Genomic DNA, 21,427 nt, shown 5'->3' with positions numbered 1-21,427 from the left:
ACTAACATACCTGACAACAGAGTCAATCCAAAAAATATTGACAATCTAAAATGTAATTCAGGGCAGCTAGGTGGCACAGTAGATGAAGTGCCAGACATGGAATCTGGAGGACCTGAGTTCAAATATGACTTTAGATACTTATTAACTGTGTGACCTTGGGCAAGACACTTAATACTGTTTGCATCAGTTTCCTCCTCTGTAAAATAAGCTGGAGAAAGAAATGGCAAACTGCTTGAGTGTTTTTTCCAAGAAAACCCCAAATGGGATCAGACACAACTGATATCAACTGAACAGCTACAGAGCATAATTCAGCAGACATAATAAGCCTTACACTGTTCTATGTTTAAAAAATAATCATTTTCAAAAGTACAGGGAGGGAAGACATAGTTGTCATTTGTAGTTGTTGAGTCATCTTCAGTCATGTCCAACTCTTCATGACCCTCTTAGCTCATTTTATAGATGAGGAACTGAGGCAAATAGCATTAAGTGACTTATCCAGGGTCACACAAGCTTGTGTTCACTGTGCTGCCTAGCTGAGGAAGAGAGTTAGATGGAAATTGTTCTGAACAATATATGGGGCTTTTAATGGACTTCAAGTTCCACATGTGTTAATTATTAGCAAGGTAATGTGATAGCTAAAGAAAAGGTAATACTTTCCTGTGTTTCATTAAGAGAGACATGGTTCCCAAGAATATGGAGGTGTGGTTGTACACTGAATTCTGCTCTCCTTGAACCTTATGTGGAGTGTTCAGTTTGGAGTGTCAGTTTGAAGGAACTAGGGAGGTGTGGCCCAGAAAAAAGAAGACTCGGGGTGTCTCCAGTATTTGAAGGGTTGTCATGTAGAGAAGGATTGCATTTATTTTGTTTGGCCCCAGAGGGCAGAACCAGGTGCGATGGATATAAGTTGAAAAGAAGCCAATATAGGCTTGATGTCAAGAACAACTTTGCTCACAATGAAAACAGTATCAAAGGAGTGGATTTTTTGAGAAATGACAAGATCTCCCTCCTTAAAGGTCTTCTGAGGAGGCTGGATGCCCTTGTTGGGTAGGTTATAGAGAAATTTCCATTATTGTGGGGTTTGGATTGAATGACCACTGAGGTCCCTTCCAACTCTTAGAGGCTGTGATTCTGTAGTATTTGCCTCAGGAAAGTACTCTTAGCACTGGTGAGGTTCTCTATTATTGGATATAGCCTCTCCCAGAGAAAACCACACTCACTGAGCAAATGCGAAAGAAAGAATGCTGATTTAATCAATTTTGCCATCTGGCTGCCAACTTGGAGAGGCTGTGGTGATTGAACACATGTGTGGGCTGAGACATTTTTGGTCTTTATGTGTAATGTTCTGGCTTGTTCAGGAAATGGCCTTCAGGAGAAAACAGTGGGCATTAATGAGGTCTTGCTTTGTGTGTCTTTCAGTATTCACGAATACAGATTATCCAGTTGGCTGGGGCAACAGGAAGACATCCACCGCATTGTTCTCTACCAGGCAGACAGTACCTTGACCCCCTGGACCCAGCGCTGTATTCGGCAGGCAGACTGTATTCTGATTGTTGGGTTGGGAGACCAAGAGCCCACTGTGGGCGAGGTGAGAGGATAGTTTTACTAGTATGAGGAAATTATTTATTTGGCTGTAAATTATCGGGGTTTGTTGTTTGTTGATTGGGTTTCCAGAGCGTCAGGCATTATGGAAAACAAGGGATATAAAGAACGAGAAAGAAACATTGTTTCTGGAGTCAGCTGATGCTTTCACCTATTTGATTTAGACAAATCACTGAACCTCTCAGAGTCTCAGTTCTTCAGCTGTGAAATGAAGCCATTTCTTCTAGCTCTGGACTGATGATTTTATGATCTTATTTTAGTAGATCTTATCTAAACTGAAGTTGTTCTGAGATGCCTTCTGTTAATTGGGAGCTAAAAACTGACATTTCCACCTATATAACTTCATGGACCAGATGTGCCTCATCCAAATAGGGTCTGCTGCTAATTTTTTCCATAAAGGAGATATCTCTAGGCCAAGCCCTTTTGGTCATTTGCCAAAAGAAATCCACCTCTCCTCACCTTCATCTCCTTATTTTATGCTTCATCAGTTTGTCTATCCCTGGAAGATGGCTTCTCATCCTGCTCTTAGCTCTTCACAGAATTTTGCCTCATATATTCCCTTATATGGCATACTGAGGTCCCTCATGAAGTGATAAAGTTTACAAAATTTTAAATAGTAGTCCCAATATAGATGCATTATCTAACCCTTAAGCTATATAGTATGTTGATGGAAAAAAATATATGGTTAATTGAGAGGATTTTTCTGGGAGGGGTCATTTTCCTCTCCCATCCATTGTCACAATATCCCTTTGAGTCCCCAGGAAAGTTCCAAAAGTAAGTTTTCCCTGTCTAATGCCTATCATGCATCATCATATAGTAGCCTAGATTTTTCTAAAATTTTAAAATGTATTTTCCTTGTCTATGTAACTCACTTGTAAGCTGTTATAAGACAGAGATGGTGTCTTCCACTCAGTTATTCCCTATAGTGTCTTTCTCAGGGCTGAGCATACAGCAAGTGCTCAGTAAAGATTAATTGTTTAATAGAACACATAATTAGGAAAGGCCAAACAGAACAAGTAGTATAGTAAGGAGTTGGCCAGTGTTTGCCTGGTCTACCCTAGGTCTCTTCTGTTGTATGTTCAGTCCACTAGTCCAGGAAATCTTGGGTATTTAGCCCGGTAGTATAATCAGACTCTGCTAGAATAGTTTATTCCAACTGTACTCACAATTCATATTTATAAACTAGTATTCCAGTTCCTTATTTACAAATAAAACTAGACTTACCTTCCTTTGGTACAGCACAACTAGAAGACATTGACCTCCTGGAAAAAGGGACTGTAGAAACTACTCTCCTTAGAATTCATATGATTCAGAGACACAGGGAGTTAAATAATCTCAGGGGATATTTCTTTCTGTTAATCCAGGGAAGATTGATATTCATCGTTATAAAAAATACTTGCTTTAGTCAGACAGGAAATAATGACCATTAGACTATTATTAGAAGGTATTTTAATGCAAGGAAATACCATCAGCTTGATATGTGTTCCCTGGTAGCATTGTGTTCTGCAGAAAGTCTACGACATATAAAAGTCTAAAACTGAGCAGAAGAAATATATTAAGGCTTATAAACTGAAAGTTGGTCATGAATATGTGAACATATTCTATATTTTTATCTTTATCTTGACCTGAATCTATTAGACCTGAGCCTGGGGCAAAGGAGCATCTGATGATATCTTTTATCCTTTAGCTGGAAAAAATGCTGGAAAACACAGCTGTTCGTGCTCAGAAGCAATTGATCCTACTTCACAAGGAGGATGGGCCAGAGCCTTCCCGCACAGTTGAGTGGCTTAACATGAGAACCTGGTGTTCAGCCCACTTGCACCTTCGCTGCCCCCGCCGGGTCTTTTCTCGCAGGACTCGGGCCAAAGTGGTAAGAGTCAGAACAGTCCGAGTTTGGTTTCTTAGCCTGCTCCCCCAATCTGGCACTTAAAACTCCTGAATCCTATATCTGGATTTCTTAAGTTGTGCTCATTAAATAGGCCTGCAAGTAACATTTTCCCTAACATATCTCATGGAGATGATGGCATTTGGATTAGAAAACTGCATTTCAGTGCCATGACAGTAAAGAGGTTTTTTCTTGGAATCTCATATTTTTGGAGGCCCAAGTCACAGCACTGTCCACCAGCACTGGTGGCTCTTCTGAGAACACAGGATGGTTAAATTTTACACATACACTTCTGGTACATGGAGGAAGCAAGAAGGAAAACAAACTAATAAGGCAAGGCTGTACTGATTAAGTGCCTGGGCCATGAGAAGGATTAGTTCTGTCATTTGAGATGCATTGCGTGAAATATTTTTCTCTTTCTTATAGATGGAAATGTATGAACGTGTCTTCCAGAAGTCTCCTGATTTGTACTCTGACTTTTCCCGCCTGGCTCGAGTTTTGACTGGCAATGCTATTGCATTAGTGCTTGGAGGAGGAGGAGCAAGGTAAGTTCCTTTGATATACCTTCCAAAATTCTGAGCAGAGCTTTGGAAGATTTTCTTAGATCTGGTAAGCCATTTGTTTTTCACTATTGAGCTCTATTCTCTCACCTTCTAGTGTCAAGATGAGGTTCCTCTGCAATAAAAGGGTTGAAACTGCCAAGGAGCTATTCCTGTTCAGGACTTGGCTGGGGTTAGTTTTTGAATCGTGGTCCAAATCCCCTAGAGGGATTTGTGGGGCATCCTGCATAGTGTGCATGCCAGGGAACAGAATAAGAATATCAATAATTAACTTCCATAGAAAGTTCTGCCAAGGGCCCCCAGCCCTATGAAGATTTATGATTTTGTAGAAGATGTCTGAGTCTAGATAATAAGAAAAACTTTGATTGTAATTGTTCTTCTGATTTACAATTTTGATCTTCATTAGTTTCCTGAAAGTTTTTATAAATGTTTCACAAGTGGGACAGCTTGATGATTCAGTGGATAGAGCAGTAGCCCTGGAGTCAGGAAGACCTGAATTCAAACCTGGTCTCAGAGACTTCAATACATACAATGTGACTCTGGGAAAGCCCCAATTGCCTTGCAAATCACCCCTCCCCCAAAAAATGACTCAAAAAATTTTTTTGAAATTAGGAATCTTTAAACCCTAAGGATTTTCTTAAAAAGATGAAATATTGTCTCTTCATTCTCAACACAGATTAATTCCATAAAGGACTTTTAGATTTAAATTTTCCTTCTGTTCATCTCTCTGGCTCTTACCTTGTCACTTAAATTATCAGTTTCCATGAAGATATCATTGTATTCTATTTTTATTTGCACTCATCCATCCCTTATTTTTAAAATATTGGTTATTTTCCCTAAGACTATCACTTATGTTGCTGCTACTTCATATTTATTTAGGAAAAAAGTAGAGTCAGAGAGCCTTAATCAGTGGAAGCGAGATGATGAAGGAGAATGCCTTTCTATTTGGAAGAGATTTATTAGAATTATATTTGTTGATGACATATTTAAGAGTATATTATTAATTTTCATTCTTGAATGATGATAATGCTGATCATAATAATACTTATATGTGTTCAGCACTTTTTGGTTTACAAATCCCTTAATATACATTCTCAGATTTGATCTTTGCAATGACCCCACGAAGCAGCCACGCCAGGGATTATAATTACAGTCGAGGAAGCAAAGATCCAGAAAGATTAAGTGATTCTTGATATAGTTCTCCTGACTCCTTATTCCAGTGTTTTTTCTCATACAACACACTGAGAATAAATGCAGCTAGTAGTTACATTATAACTTAGTGAAACCTGGTCCTATTGTCTATCTTTTGCTAAAGTAGAATTTCCTGTGGTACTTACTAGAAACCTAGAAAAGACATCATACCTAATGTCAACAAATATTTTGTCTTATGTGTGCAAGAAATCATGTAGATGAAAGAAGGGTGATAAATGACGTGTTACTTTTTTTTTTCAATAAGTTTATAATCTACTGGGGGATACAATATGAGAAAAAATAAGTGTGATAAAATGATAGGAGCACTGGTAGAATGTGAAAAGAACAAAAGAAAGAGTCAGCCAAAATACTCTAGTTGGAGGAAGAAAAGATTATTGGAGAGCAGGGTGAGAAGAGGTAGGGCTGAAGAAAGGCTTTGTGAAAAAGGGAACACCTACACTGGACTGGAAGAGGGTTTCAGTTTGCATAAAGGAGAAGCAATGAATTCAAGGCATGGAAATTTTTGGAGGCAAATGTGTTCAGAGAAGAGTTACTCAACTCACTTTAACTTAGTTGCAACATGAAGAATGTAAAGGAAATAAAGTGAAAAAAAAACTGAAAAGGGAATTTGGAGTCAAATCATGGAGACTTTTAAAAATACTTGGCCAATCTTAGAGTTTTTATTTCATCTTATGGTGAATAAAAAAGTATATAGACAGTCATGATCAGTCTTGTAGAAACACCAAGTAAGAAGAACTGAAAGACAGTGTGGTTTAGAAGAAATAGTACTGGGGTTAGAAAGAGATGGTCTTGGTTTTTTATCCAGTTCTCTTATTCACTAGCTCTGTGACCTTGGCCAAGTCACTTAATCTCTTATAGTGTCAGTTTACTCATCTATAAAATGGGGATTATACTACCTTGTTCTACCTATCTTGTAGAGTTGTGATGAAAATGCTTTGTAAACTAAAACTATACAAATATGGACTTCTATTATATTATCCATATCCATATGTGAGGAGTCCTGAACTAAATTGATTAGCCATTTGTGCAGAGAGGGAAGAGGTTTATTATAGAGTCAACAAGAATTGGCAGTGAGGTTGTATTTGGTTGGTGAGCAAGAAGGAAGAGTGAAACATAATTCTAGCCTAATAGTTTAATTTCTATAAATTTAGATAGATAGTTTCTAGTCTGAGTGACTGGACAAGTGATGGTATAGTCAAAAGAGATAGAAAAGTTGGAATGTGTGATTAGGTTCTCTTTTGGACTTGTTTAATTTGAGGTGTTAAGAAAGAGAAACCTGAGGGAAATCTAGATGGTAGAATTAAAACCAAGCTTTACCCTGATACTCCTTCTCAGTAAAGAGCTAGAAAACACATCAAACTGAATTCTGATAAAGAAGCCAAAAAGAAGTCATAGGGAGCCTTTTTTTATTGTCCAGGGTAGCTTAGGGAGACAGATGTCTGGGGACAATAGAGCTGGGGGTCAGGGAGAATTCTAGCACCAAGGAAGTGACTGAGAGAGGGCCAAGGGAGATCACCAGAAAGATCCCAGAGGATCCTTGAGCAAGCACTGGGTGCAATAGGGGGTGCCTTGTAGTCACCCATTGTGTCTCCCACATGAGTAGCCCACCACCCACTACCAAGTTAGAAATCCAGGGGAGAAAGGAAGTATTGAGAGTGTTACTGAGCAAAGAACAAGTTCCAGAAGAAGCAGATGGTAGTTGTGTGGCTCTAGTCCCAGGAACAGAGCGTAGTGTCCCAGACCAAAGAGGAGCCAGCAGTTCAGTCACTCTGAACCTGGAGGGCTTCCCAGTGCTGGTGGTGACTGAGTCTGCTGTAACACCCAACTAGAAACAAGCCTGCACCTGGAGGGCAGCAAAAAGACCTCTGGCCAGATCATACCACTTTGGGATCCCTAAAAGCTGACAGGCCTCTAACTAGAGCTGTGAAAAAAAGCAGGACATTAGAGATCTAATAATAAGGACAAAAGTCTCGCCCCAGAAATGTGCAGAGCCCAGCACTAACATAAAGTCAAGAAGTAGATTAGAAGAATGAGCAAACTACAACAAAAAGAACTTAACCATAAAACTTATAACTATGACTTTAAAGAAGCAGAGAGCTTGGAATAGGTTATTCCAGAAGACAAAGGATCTTCAACTCAGAGTTTGAGGTACTGATCATACGCTGAGCCATCTAGCAGGCAGTTGGAAATAGAATTTTGAAGCTCAGGGAAAACAGGAGATGGATGGATAGATGGGTGGGTGGATAACTAAGTAGATAGATTTGGGAATCATCTACATAGACCTCCAAAATCTGGAATCAAATTTCTAACTTTGGTTCCAAGAGAAAAAAGTATAGTAGAGTAAAGAGAAGAGAGTCTAGATTAAAGTTTTAGGAGACACCTTCTGTTAAGGAACAGGAGGATCAATCAAGCAATAAAGGATTAAACAGGGAGGAAGTAATGAAGGCCACAGAATAGCAAGGTTGCACAAAAGCTAAAGGAATAGGGGGTATCCTGAAAAACAGAATGGCTAATATTGTCAATTGCTGCAGAAAGAGGAGGAGAAGTGAGAAAAGACATTTGAATCTGGCAATTAAGTCATTGGTAAGAAGCCAGACATTCCACAGAGAAAAGAGGATGGGATACTGAGATAGAGGATGCACTTAGAAGTAATAGAGACGCCACCAAAAAGAGGGGCAGCCAAGGGTGTCAAGGTATTCCATACATGGCAGACTATTTATGGTTGTTGTAAGTGGAATTAAAGCACTAGGTATAGACTAGCAGTCCATCCACTCCCACTTTGGCTCCTGAGTTCCTTTCATATTCCCCAAAGCCCCTGTGAGTTAGACCTGTAGCACTGAAAGTTCAAGTCTTGGGGGCCTTAGGTACCAATGCTATTGCAATGGGAAGGGAGTTTGGAGCTCTGTTCCTTTATACTTAAACTTTTTCACTAAAATGTTTGTGTTGTTAATTTAAAAAAAAAATAACCCAAGAGAGATGGCATCAGCAAGTTGGTGGGATCAGGAACTAAGTTGCAAAGGATTTAGTAGTGATTGGTTTTGAGGAAGTAAAAAGCAGTGAATATAAACAAATTCTTTTTGAAGTTTAATAGTGAAGAGGGTATATGATAACATACATTGTAGTGGATAAGGCACTGAACTTGGAGCACTTATAAACCTAAAAACGTTGTGATCATGAGTAACTTTACTTCTGGAGTCTCATTGCTCTTAAACTTGAATAGCTTGGCTTCAAGGTTTCATGAGAAAAGCACTTTGTAAACTTTCAAATTCTATATAAATGTGAGTTGTTATAATGTTAAGGGAAGGTAGGATGAAGGGGAGGGCTTTTTCTTTGTTGTTTCAGGTTAGTTTTTTGTTTTTTGTTTTTTTTTTCCCAGAAAGAATGAATGAAGCCTTGGGAGATATTCCCACTTAGGGGAACCAATTAGAGGACCAGATAAACAGGAGAAGATACCAGAGTGAGGTTAAACAAGGATGTAAGCCAGAGAAGAATAAGATCACAAAAGCTCAAGGAAGAGTAGTGTACTAGACTTGGAATCAGGAAAACCTGAGTTCAAATCCTGCCTTGCACACTAGTAATATATTATCTGTGTATTTTCTTTAGTCCTGCAGCATCAGTTTGTTTACAGGTAAAATGAGGATAATAATAATACCTAATTTTCAGGATCAAAGGAGATAACATATGTAAAGCTCTTTGTGAGTCTTAAAGCCCCATATAAGTGCTAGCTATTATTTTTTTATTATTAAATGGCTAAATAAAAATCATTTATTAAGCATTTGTTGTGTACATCATGCTCCATGTTTAACCTCTATCAGATTGCTTTCTGTCTTGGGAGAGGGGGTTGGGAAGAAGGAGAGAAATCTGGAACAGGTTTTGCAAAGGTGAATGTTGAAAACTGTCTTTGCATTTTGGAAAAATACAATACTATTAGAAATTAAGAATAAAAAGCAGAGAAAGAAAAAAAGTCATTGTGCTAGATATTGGCGATACAAGTAGAAAAAGCAAAGCAGTTCATTACTGCAGGACGTTCACATAGGGCAGACACTATTTGCAGATTGTAATTACAAGAATGGTCCAGTGGTACTTAGGGTTAAGTAAAAAAGTAGATAGTAACGCATCTTTGATAGTGTTCATTCCACTGATAAAAATCATTCATTAGCAACATAGAACCATTTGATAATGCCAAGGGCTTTGATGTAAGAATTTTCTTTTCTGGGTCTTTAGTAGTTGTGGTTCCTAAGGAAGCAAGGACTGTAGCACCTGAAGAGGCAGGAACCAGATGTCATCTCCATACCACTGCTTCCCTGGACAGTGCTTGGAGAGATGGCCATGGTGGGTGATTCTACTTACAGGGTTCTTGAAGTTTTCTTTTTTATCTCTTTCAGGAGATAATCACTGGATTCTTTCAGTTTCTGTTTTACTGTCTGGTTCTACAGTATCAGGGTGGTTTTCTTTTATAATTTCTTGAAAGACGATGTCTGGACCCTTTTTTTTTTTTTTTTTTTTTTTTTTTTGATTATAGCTTCCTGGTAATCCAATAATTCTTAAATTATCTCCCCTAGATCTACTTTCCAGGTCAGTTGTTTTTTCCAATGAGATATTTCACTTTTTCTTCCATTTTTTGCCTTTCTTTTAATTTTGTTTGATTGCTTCTTGATGTTTCATGGAATCTTTTAACTTCCACTTGCCTAATTGTAATTTTTAGGCAATTATTTTTTTCAGTGAACTTTTGTACCTTATTTTCCACTTGGCCAATTCAAGAGTACCTCTTTTTTCATGTGGCCAGTTATGCTTTTTTAAGAGTTCTTTTCAATAGATTTTTGTGCCTCTCTTACCATATGGTCTATTATATCTTTTTCAAGATGTTATTTTCTTTAGTATTTTTTGTGCCTCCTTTACCAAGCTATTAACTGTTTTTTCATTATTTTCTAGTATTACTAATTTCTTTTCCCAATTTTTTCTCTATCTCTCTTAATTGATTTTTAAAATCTCATTTGAGTTCTTTTGAGGCCTCAGAACAATTTGTACTTTTCTTTGAGGCTTTGCATGTAGTTGCTTTGATTATATTGTCTTCTTCTGAATTTGCATTTTAATCTTCCCTATCACCATAGTAACTTTCTGTAGTTAGGATTTTTTTTTTTTTTTTGGTTTGTTTGCTAATTTTCTATTTCTTGACTTTTGACTTTATGTTAAAGTTAGGCTTTACTTCTGAGATGGAAGGAGTATTGTCCCAAGCTTCAGTACTTTTGTGTTACTGTTTACAGAGTGAGTTATGGGGGTCTGTAAGTTTTCATTTCTTCCAGGTTAATGTGTTTTGAGCAGATATGTATTTATTCTCTTCTGACCTGTGCTCTGATCTGTGATCAACCATAAGCACCCTTTTCTACCCTGGAACTGTGACCAGAGTTTCCATTCCTCTTCAGCCTCCAACTCTAGTGTTCTCATGCTCTTCCTTGCTCTGGGCCTGCAACCCAGTTTTATGTATAAGCAATGCAACTGAATCCTGCACAGTGCCATCAAAGGAATCCCTGTAATCTCCTTCGGATCAGTTGTCCAATCCCTTTATGGACTGTGGGTTGACAGCTCTGGAAGCCACTGCTGCTGCTGCTGATTTGGTTATCTCCAAGGTTTATAGCTGGTTTGCTGGGGCAAAGCCTGCACTGGTATAGGCTTGCACTTCACTGTGCTTCACTCTCCTCCTGGTGCAACAGACCTTTTCTGCAAACTTTTGAAGCTGTCTTGGGCTGTAAAGTTGTTTTACCCCATCCTTTTGTGTTTTGCCACTCTAGAATTCATTTTGAGTCATTATTTAAAGTTATTTAGAGGGGAATTGGGGAGAACTCAGGTGAGTCCCTGCCTTTTCTTTACCATCTTGGCTCTTTATCTTCCTAATATGACCTTTATATCTAAAGCAGAGATAAGTCAAAATAGAGTAAGAAAACAACAAATCAATATCACTAATGAATATTGGTGGAAATTTTTTAAATAAAATTTTATCAAGGAAACTATAGCAATATACCTATATATTATGTAACTGGGCTGGATTTATACCAAAAAGTTATAACTGATTCAATATCAGGAAAATTGACTATTACTAATATTAAGAACAACAAAAATTATGTGATATCAATAGATGCAAAAAATCTTTTAAGAAGATAGTAGAACATGGTGGTTAGATTTTTTGAAACAGATTTTTCCTTAAATGTGACAAATACTATCTATCTAAAACCAAGAGTCAGTATTATCTGTAATGGCAAAAGCAAACAAATAGATGCATTTCCAGTTAATGATAAAGGGTAAAGCAAGGATGTCCATTATTACTCTTACCATTCACTATAGTCCCTGATATGTTAGAAATAGCCCTAAAACAAGAAAAATAAATTGATGGACTAAATATAGGCAAAGAGAGAAAAATCATCTTTTTTTTGCAGATGATATGATAGTATACTTACAGAATCCTAGCAAGTCCACTAAAAAACTGATGAAAACAATAACTTGAGTGAAGTTGTAGGATATAAAATAAAACTGCACAAATCATCACCAATTATGTATATTGCCCATAAAACCTGGCATTAAAAGATAGAAAAATTCCAGTTAAATTTACTATAAAAATATAAAATAATTAAGAGTCTTCTTGCCAGTATGCACAAGAACAATATGAACACCATTATAAAATATTGCAAAGAGATCTAAATAATTGGAGAAATTCTAATTGCTTATAGGTAGGCCAAGTCAATGTAATAAAAATGACAACATTTTCTAAATTAATTGCTTACTCAGTGTCATACCAATCAAACTTCCAAAGAATTAATTACTTTAGGAAGCTAGAAAAATATGGCAAAATTCATCTGGAGGTACAAAAGATCAAGAATATTTAGAAAATATTAAAAGGACCTGGAAAGGAAGAGGTGATTAGCATTACCAGATCTCAAATTATACTACAAAGTAATAATCCTCAAAACTATTGGGTATTGAATAATTAATAGAGAGGTTGATCGTTGAAACCCATTAATTATACAGTATACAAAGTGAATGAGTACATTAGCCTAGTATCTGTTTGATAAACCCATATACCTCAGTATTTGGGGCAAGAACTTGCTCTTTGACAAAAGAGAGGTAGGGATAAAAGGAAGGAAGGAAGAGAGGAAAGGAGAGAGGGATGAAAGAACAGAAGGAGGGAAGAAAAGAGAGAAGGAAAGAGGGAGAAAGAAAAAGAAAAGAAATGTTGGGAAAATTGAAAAGCAGAAACTAAATATAGATCAGCATCTCATGCTTCAATATGAGCTACAAATAAGTGCATGACTTAACATAAAAGAGTGACATCATAAACAAATTAGAAGAACAAGGAAGAAATTGTCCAATATATGGAATTTGGAAGAATACATAAGTGGACAAGAGAGAAAGAATTGCAGAAGATAAAGCAGTTTTAATTATAAAAAATTTAAAAGCTTTCCCAAAAATCAAACCAGTGCAGCTACAAATAGAAAAGAAGCAGATGAATGGGGAAGGGGAGAAGGAAATCTTTGTTACCTTTGTTATCAGGTTCATCTGGTCTTATTTCTTATAAGCTGTCATTTCTAAAATATATGAAAAACTGATTGAAATTTAGAAGATACAACAGAATAAAGAATAAAAGCTGTTTCTCAATAAATAGTAAAAAAAAATTTAAGTTATAAATCTTCAGTTTTCAAAAGAAGTCCAAGTTAATACTCATTTTGGAGTAGGGAAGAGAACTAATTCACAGTTATTTGAGAAAGCCTAATTAGAACAGCTCTAAGGTTTCAGCTCACATACATCAGATTGGCAAACAAAAAGAAAAATAATAAATGTTTGCATAGCTGTAGGGGAAAAGGTAAATTAATGCTATGTTAGTGAAGCTATGAATTGGTGCAGCCATTCTGGAAAGTAATTTGGAACTCTGCTCAGAAATCTGTAATGACCTAGCAATATTTTTATTAGGCCAGTACTCTAAAACGATCCAAGAACTAAGAAAAAAGGATCATAGGTACAAAAATTTATAACAGCTTTCAAAAAAATTAGATTTTGGTTTTTTTCAATCAGCAAAAATTAGCTTTCTCACTCTTCTACTCCAGCCCCCTTCCTCAAATGAAGAACTAAAGAAAAATAAAACTTCTGTTATCTACATTTATAGTCAGTCAGAATAAATTTCCATATTAGCCATGTCCAAAAAAAGAGTTTCATTTTGTTCTCTGAGTCCTTTAATTATAAGGAAACAAGTAGCATGTTTTGTCATTATTCCCCTTCACTAATCATAGTTCATCATTAAGCTGAAAAAAATACCGATTCTTTCAAAATGATTTGCCTTTACCATATTTTTGTCATTGTAAATTATTCTCCTGATTCTGTTCACTTCACTCTGTGTCAATTCACGCAAATCTGCTCAAATTTCTCTAAATCATCTCTATAATTTTTATAGCACAGTGGTATTCCATCCCATTTATATGTCATAATTTCTATTCCATGATTTATGAGAATCCCCTCAAATTCCCATTCTTTCCCCCTCCAAAAGAGCAAAACTATCTCTCCCTTTAAGATACCTTGCCTCTAATTTTCCTTCTCCCCTACTTTTCTCATTTTACCTCATTCCTTTCCTCCAAGAACGTTAAACTCTATTGAATAACCTTTAACATGCCTTGCTTGCTTACTCTGTGTATTTATTCATGTTATTCCTATTCCTGGAATGTCTTCTGCTCCCTGTTTTTTATGTTGAATTCTCACTCATCTGCCTTAACAACTGCAATTGCTGGTACTCCACAAAGGTCAACAGCAGAAAAAGGTATGATTTTTGTCAATAAAAATAATGGGGGCAACTAGGTGGCGCAGTGGATAGAGCACCAGCCCTGAAGTCAGAAGGACTTGAGTTCAAATTTGGTCTCAGACACTTAATGCGTCCTAGCTGTGTGACCCTGGGCAAGTCACTTAACTCCCGTGGCCTCAGCGAAAAACAAAACAACAACAACCAAAAAAACCCAAACAATGAAAAAGTTACTTTATTGCATTTTCCACTAGAACCTATACAACCTAGAACTTAAAGCTAATTCATTTTATTTATATTATATCTTTCGGTTTACCATGTCTCTCATTAGTATGTGAGTTCTTTGAGATATATGTGTCTTGTTTTTCCATTTGTATCTTATACTTAACACAGTGCTTTGCACAATTTAAATTCTTATAAATTTGACTTTGTTCTCTCTATATTTTAGAATTGAAGCCTTTATCAGAAGCTTTTGTTTCTGAAAGATTGTTTCCCAGCTTTCTGCTTCCCTTCTAATCTTGACCACATTGGTTTTGTTTGTCCAAAATCGTTTTAATTTAATGTTACCAAAATTATCCATTTTGCATTTCATAATGTTCTCTGTTTCTTGTTTGGTCATAAATTCTTCCCTTCTCCAAAGATCTGACAATAAACTATTCCTTGCTTTCCTAATTTGCTTATAGTATCACCCTTTATGTCTAAATCATGAACACATTTAAACTTTTTCTTAGTATATAGTATAAAATATTGATCTATGTTTAGTTTCTGCCACACTATTTTTCAGTTTTCCCAGAAATTTTTATGAAATAATGAGTTCTTATCCCAGAAGTTGGAATTCATGGGTTTATCAAATAGTAGATTACTATAGTCTTTAACTGTTGTCTTGTGTACTTAATCTGTTCCACTTATCTACCACTGTATTTCTTATCCAGTGCCAAAAAATTTTGATAACTGCTGCTTTATAAAATAAATTTAGATCTGGTATGGGTTGGCTACCTTCCTTTGAGTTTTTTGTCCATGAATTCCCTTGATATTCTTGACCTTTTTGTTCTTCCAGGTGAATTTTGTTGTATTTTTTTCTAGTTCTATAAAATATTTTTAACATTTTGATTGGTATGACACTGAAGAAATAGACTAATTTAGGTAGAATTGTCACTTTTATTATGTTATCTGGCTTACACATGAGCAATTGATATTTTTCCAATTGATTAGATCTGACTATTTGTGTGGAAAGTGTTTTATAATTGTGTTCACCTATTTTCTGGCAGGTAGACCTCCAAATATTTTGTATTGTGTATTTGTTTTAAGTGGGATTTTTCTCTCTTTCTCTTGCTGGTAAATTTTCTTGATAACATTTAGAAATGCTGATGATTTATGTGAGTTTATTTTATATCTTGCAACTTTGCTAAAATTGTTAATTGTTTCAAATTTTTCTGTTTTTCAGTTGATTCTCTAAGTATACCATGTATATCATCATATCATTTGCAAAGGTGGTAGTTTTATTTCCTCATTATCTACTCTTAATTTTTTCTATTTCTTTTTCTTCTCTTATAAGCTAAAATTTCTAGTACAGTATTGAATAATAGTGGTGATAATGGGCAACCTTGTTTCACCTTTGACTTTATTGGAAAGACTTCTAGTTTGTCCCAATTATATATAATGCTTGCTGATGGTTTTAGATAGATACTACTTATCATTTTAGGGAAAACTCTATTTGATCCTGTGATCTTTGGTGTTTTTAAATAACAGTGAGTCTTGTATTTTTGTCAGTTCCTTTTTATGCAACTATTGAGATAATCATGTAATTTATTTTAGTTTTGTAATTGATATGTTCAATTATGCTAATAGTTTTCCTGATATTGAATCAGCCTATATTTCTGGTACAAATTGTACTTGGTCTCAGTGTATTATTCTGGTTATAATTGCTCTAATCTCTTTACTAATATTTTATTTAAAGTTTTTTCACCAATATTCACTAGGGAAATTGGTCTATAATTTTCTTTGTTCTGCCCTTCCTGGCTTAGATATTAGCACCATATTTGTGTCATAAAAACAATTTGGTAGCACTCCTACTTTTTTGGAACATTGATGTAGTATTGGAATTAATTGTTCTCTAAATGTTTGGTAGAATTTACTTGTAAATCCATTTGGCCCTTGAGATTTTCTGTTAGGGAGGTCATTCAATTTTATTTTTTAAATGGGTTTATTTAAGTCTTATATTTCCTCTTCTATTAACCTGGGGCAATTTATATTTTTGTAAATATTCACTCATTGCAATTAGATTGTCATATTTATTGGCATAAAGTTGGGCAAAATAGTTCCTAATATTATTGGTTTAATTTCCTCTTCATTGATGTAAGTTCATCCTTTTCATTTTTGATACTGGTAATTTGGTTTTCTTCTTTCCTTTTTCTAATCAAATCAACCAAATTAACTAAAGGTATATCCTTTTTTGTTGTTGTTTTTCATAAAGCCACCTTTTAGTTTTATTTATTAGTAGTTCAGTAGTTTTCTTTCAATTTTATTCATCTTTTGATTTTCAGAATTTCTAATTTGCCATTTAATTGGGTTTTTAAAAATTATGTTCTTTTTCTAGCTTTTTAAGTTCCATGTCCAATTCATTGATCTCCTCTTTCTCTACTTGATTCATTTAAGCATTTAGAGATATAAAATTTTCCCTAAAAACTACTCTGTTTGCATAATATAAATTTTGGTATGTTGTCTAATTATTGTAATTCTCTTAGATGAAGTCATTATTTCTATGATTTAATGTTTGACCCATTCATTCTTTAGCATTAGATTATTTAGTTTCCAATTAATTTTTTGCTCTTTTTCTCCATGGCCCTTTTTTACATATAATTGTTATTACATCATGATCTGAAAAAGATGCATTTACTATTTCTGCCTTTCTGCATTTAACTGTGAGGTTTTTATGCTCTAATAGTTAATCAATCTTTGTTTAAGTGCAATACATTGCCAAAAAAAAGATATATTCCTGCCAGGAAAAAGGTATATTCCTTACTAAAAAGGCCTCACTGGTGGCCCACTAGCTAGTGCCAAGTGGTCTCCATTGTTGATCTTTGCTGTAGTTAAAATCCTCCCTCTAGATTTCCTGAACTTGACTATAATGGGCTGAACTTTTACCCAAATGAGACAGACATTTTCTGAAGTCCTTCTAAATTATGTTAAGCTGGAAAATTATTTCACTCCTTCTTTCACTCCAGAATCCACTGAGAAGCTTGATTTAGTGTTGTTTCTGAGGAAAACTAGGGAAAATGCAGGCAACTTCCTGGCTTCTCTCTGCCATCTTTAGCTCTGCTCCCTAAAAATGCTTTTTCATTCATCTACTTATCTGTGTATACCTCCTATCTTCCTGCTAGACTGAATGTAAAACCAGGTAGAAACCACATTTTACCTAAACTTTATGCCTCCCCCAGCTCTGCAAATGAACAAAAAATAATAAAGGACTAAATAAAGATAATGTGTTTGCATTTTAATATGGGGAGATTATATACATGTCCTCTAGGAGCTCTATTACCAGGTTATAGAGGGAATCTAATTAGAAGGCCTCAGGAAAGAACTCACCAATGGCAAAAAGGGGCCATCATGGTGGACCCTAGACACTGATCGAAGTTCCAGGGTGAGAAGATAGTTCAGTTTTGGTGGAAAAATCTGAAGACACAGAAGCATAGATGGGAGGGAAACAAAATAGACTTCACCAAGAGATCAAGTTGATAGGGGGAAAAAAGAAAATGCGGGAGGATGTCTGGGAAGTAACTAAGTAATTAAGGGAATGAAGGCCACAGGGAAGATGAAAAGTAGAATTAAAAATCACATGGATTAAGGAAGGAAGGAATGGTAAAAGATTATGATCAAATTAAGGAATTTAGTTCTTGAATATAAAAGTGTGTAGTACACTTGTGGATGATGACAAGATCAAGGCTATGACCGCCTCTCCATGTAGCTAAGGTGGAATGAAGGAATAGATCATAAGAATTTAGTAGACTGAAGAACTCGTTAAGCTAATGTGTTTGAAGGGGCTTCATTATGTTATGTTGAAGTCACCTTGGATGGGACCAGGAATTGACAGAGATGGTGGATGTTGGGAAGGTGGATAGAAAGTCTGAGTCAGTCATTGAACTTATTGAAGAAGAAAGAAACTTATCTTAGGGGACAAGATAAATAGGATAAATATATTTATTGATTGATTTATATTTATATTATAAATATAAACATTATTTGTATATTTAGAATAAATAATAATCATCAGGATATAGATAAGTTGATAAATTTGGGTAGTGTAAACTTCAAACTTCAAAGTAGAGATTGCTGGTTGGTTGTGATAGAAGAAGAATAGGAAATATCCTGCTTCTCTTAACATAACCAGTGAGTCACGAATAAGAGGGAAAGTTTAACCACTATTAGAAATAATGGAAAGGGAAGTAGTGTTATCAAGAAGAAGCTAAATTCAGCAAGAAGATGAAAGACGTGAGAAAGGAAGAAATAAGTTCTTTAATTATAAAACTAGGGGTCTAGAAGGTGATAAGAAGATATGAGAAACTGCAGGGAGAGACAGGGTTCAAGTGGAAGAAAATAAAGGAACAGGGGAATAGGGTTTATACATTGTCAGTGGTAGGAAGATGCTCAAAAGTAAAGGGTCATAGAAAGAGTATGTTTGTTGTTGGTTGTTTAGTCACTGCCTAGAGTTCTCATGGAAGCTGGCAATCTGTGGTGGTGATTATCATCCATGAAATTTGTGTAAACCACTCATGTGACTGGTGACATTTCCATATAAGCAGAGCATTTCTAGCCAAACATTTCAGTGACTTTTGCTACATATTCAATTATGTTGTCCAAAGGTAAAATATGATGATTTCTTAATGCTTACTTACTCTCCACAAGAAAAGCTTAACATTTTAGTGGAATTCTTGAACTTTTCTAGAACCTCTTCTTCCCTGCTTCAGGCCTGATTTCAGATGAACAAGGTAAAACTAATTGTGATGACTCTTTCAACATTAGCTAACTGAATCCTCAGCTCTTTAGTAGATTATAGCTTGTGGTTTCTGAAGTGCCTGTTAATGGAGTTTTATCAAAACTCATATGTCTTAGAGATATGACACATTTCTTATCTTGAGCTCTTTGGCATGGTTAAGATGAGATTTTTCTCTACTCTGGGGATATTAGCTACTCCCAGCCCTGACTTATATAAAGCTCATTAAGGTTACTGATATCTGGTGTTAAAAACATAGTTCTGAAGTGTGCTTTTGACAGCTCTGAACACTTGCCCTGTTCTCTTCCACAAAGGCCTAATTTCTTCTGTACCTCCTACTCTGGCACAGCCCATGCTGACCTTCAGAGTTCACATTGTGTGTAGTTGGGAGCCTTGATATATACCATCCTCCTCCCCCCCGCACTCCTCCACCCTCTTACCTCCCACTACATTCCCTCTCTATGCCAAGCTTGGTCAGTAATAGCAGGGAAGGCTAGAGAAACTAAAATTGCTTGACACCATAAAAATCTCTTCATTGTGCAACTTTTGGCCTAAAAAACTGAGAAATGATGTAAGATTTTAAACGCTCTAGGATGTAAAGAAACTTTCATGTTAACTTTCATGGCTATTCTCAAAAAGAAAAAATTTTCCCATCCTTCATACCACTTTCCCCAATGCAGGTTTCATCCCTTGGATATGGTATTTCTTTTTTTTTTTTTTAATTAATTTTATAATTATAACTTTTTTTTTTGACAGTACATATGCATGGGTAATTTTTTACAACATTATCCCTTGCACTCCTTCTGTTCTGAATTTTCCCCTCCTTCCCTCCACCCCCTCCCCTAGATGGTAGGCAGTCCCATACATGTAAAATATGTTATAGTATATCCTAAATACAATGTGTGCAGAACCGAATTGTTTGTTGCACAGGAAGAATTGGAATCAGAAGGTAAAAATAACCTGGGAAGAAAAACAAAAATGCAAACAGTTAACACCCATTTCCCAGTGTTCCTTCTCTGGGTGTAGCTCATTCTGTCCATCATTGATCAATTGGAACTGAATTAGATCTTCTCTTTGTTGAAGATAACCCACTTCTATCAGAATACATCCTCATTATGGGGATGTGGAAAAACAGAGATATTGTTGGTGGAATTGTGAATACATCCAGACATTCTGGAGAGCAATTTGGAACTATGCTCAAAAAGTTATCAAACTGTGCATACCCTTTGACCCAGCAGTGCTACTACTGGGCTTATATCCCAAAGAGATCTTAAAGAAGGGAAAGGGACCCACATGTGCAAGAATGTTTGTGGCAGCCCTCTTTGTAGTGGCCAGAAACTGAAAACTGAGTGGATGCCCATCAATTGTAGGATGGCTGAATAAATTGTGGTATATGAATGTTATGGAATATTATTGTTCTGTAAGAAATGACCAACAGAATAATTTCAGAAAGGCCTGGAGAGACTTACATGAACTGATGCTGAGTGAAATGAGCAGGACTAGGAGATCATTGTATACTTCAACAACAATACTATATAATGACCAATTCTGATGGATGAGGCCATTTTCAACAATGAGATGAACCAAATCAGTTTCAGTAGAGCAGTAATGAACTGAACCAGCTACACCCAGTGAAAGAACTCTGGGAGATGACTATGAACCACTACATAGAATTCCCAATCCCTCTAATTTTGTCCGCCTGCATTTTGGATTTCCTTCCCAGGTTAATTGTACACCATTTCAAAGTTCGATTCTTTTTGTACAGCAAAACAACTGTTTGGACATGTATACATATATTGTATTTAACTTATACTTTAACATATTTAATATGTATTGGTCAACCTGACATCTGGGGGAGGGGGGAAGGAGAGGAAAAGTTGGAGCAAAGGGTTGGCAATTGTCAATGTTGTGAAGTTGCCCATGCATATATCTGGTAAATAAAAACTATTAATAAAAAAAAAAAGAATACATCCTCATACAGTATCGTTGTATAATGATCTCCTGATCCTGCTCATTTCACTCAGCATCAGTTCATATAAGTCTCTCCAGGCCTTTCTGAAATCATCCTGCTGATTATTTCTTACAGAACAATAATATTCCATAGGATGATGTATTTCTTTACACAGTCTCCCAATCTTAACTTCTAGGTGATATACTTGTTTCTGAACTATACTGTAATGTTATATGACCTGAAAGAGTGATGTTCATGCCATTATTTTCTTTTAAATGAACTACCCTTTCCAGGTTATGAAATCAAGGTTGCTAATCTTCCCCAGTTAAAATGCTTAACATGAAGAAAGTGGGGTGTTTCAAAGCTGGGCAGCAAAGGAGTAGGGTCATCTCTGATAACAGGAAATGAGAGGCTGTTGGTCCTGTTCTAGTCCTATCTTGTGAGCTGTTCCTTT

At 35.9% G+C, this 21,427-nt stretch overlaps 1 protein-coding gene across 5 annotated transcripts in view; it reads left to right on the top strand.

The window, feature by feature from the left end:
- PNPLA7 (patatin like domain 7, lysophospholipase) overlaps positions 1-21,427 on the top strand; it is a 220,544-nt gene that overhangs the window by 166,889 nt on the left and 32,228 nt on the right. For all 5 annotated transcript variants that reach the window (XM_074288990.1, XM_074288992.1, XM_074288989.1 and 2 more), the window contains 3 exons: positions 1,417-1,585; positions 3,287-3,469; positions 3,911-4,029. In XM_074288990.1, coding sequence (XP_074145091.1) covers positions 1,417-1,585; positions 3,287-3,469; positions 3,911-4,029 — 471 coding nt within the window. The remainder of the gene's footprint in view (positions 1-1,416; positions 1,586-3,286; positions 3,470-3,910; positions 4,030-21,427) is intronic.

This window comes from Sminthopsis crassicaudata, chromosome 2 (genome assembly GCF_048593235.1).
Source record: "Sminthopsis crassicaudata isolate SCR6 chromosome 2, ASM4859323v1, whole genome shotgun sequence".
NCBI lineage: Eukaryota > Metazoa > Chordata > Mammalia > Dasyuromorphia > Dasyuridae > Sminthopsis > Sminthopsis crassicaudata.
The sequence above is the reverse complement of the archived record's forward strand: the minus strand, read 5'-3'. Positions and strand labels throughout refer to the sequence as shown.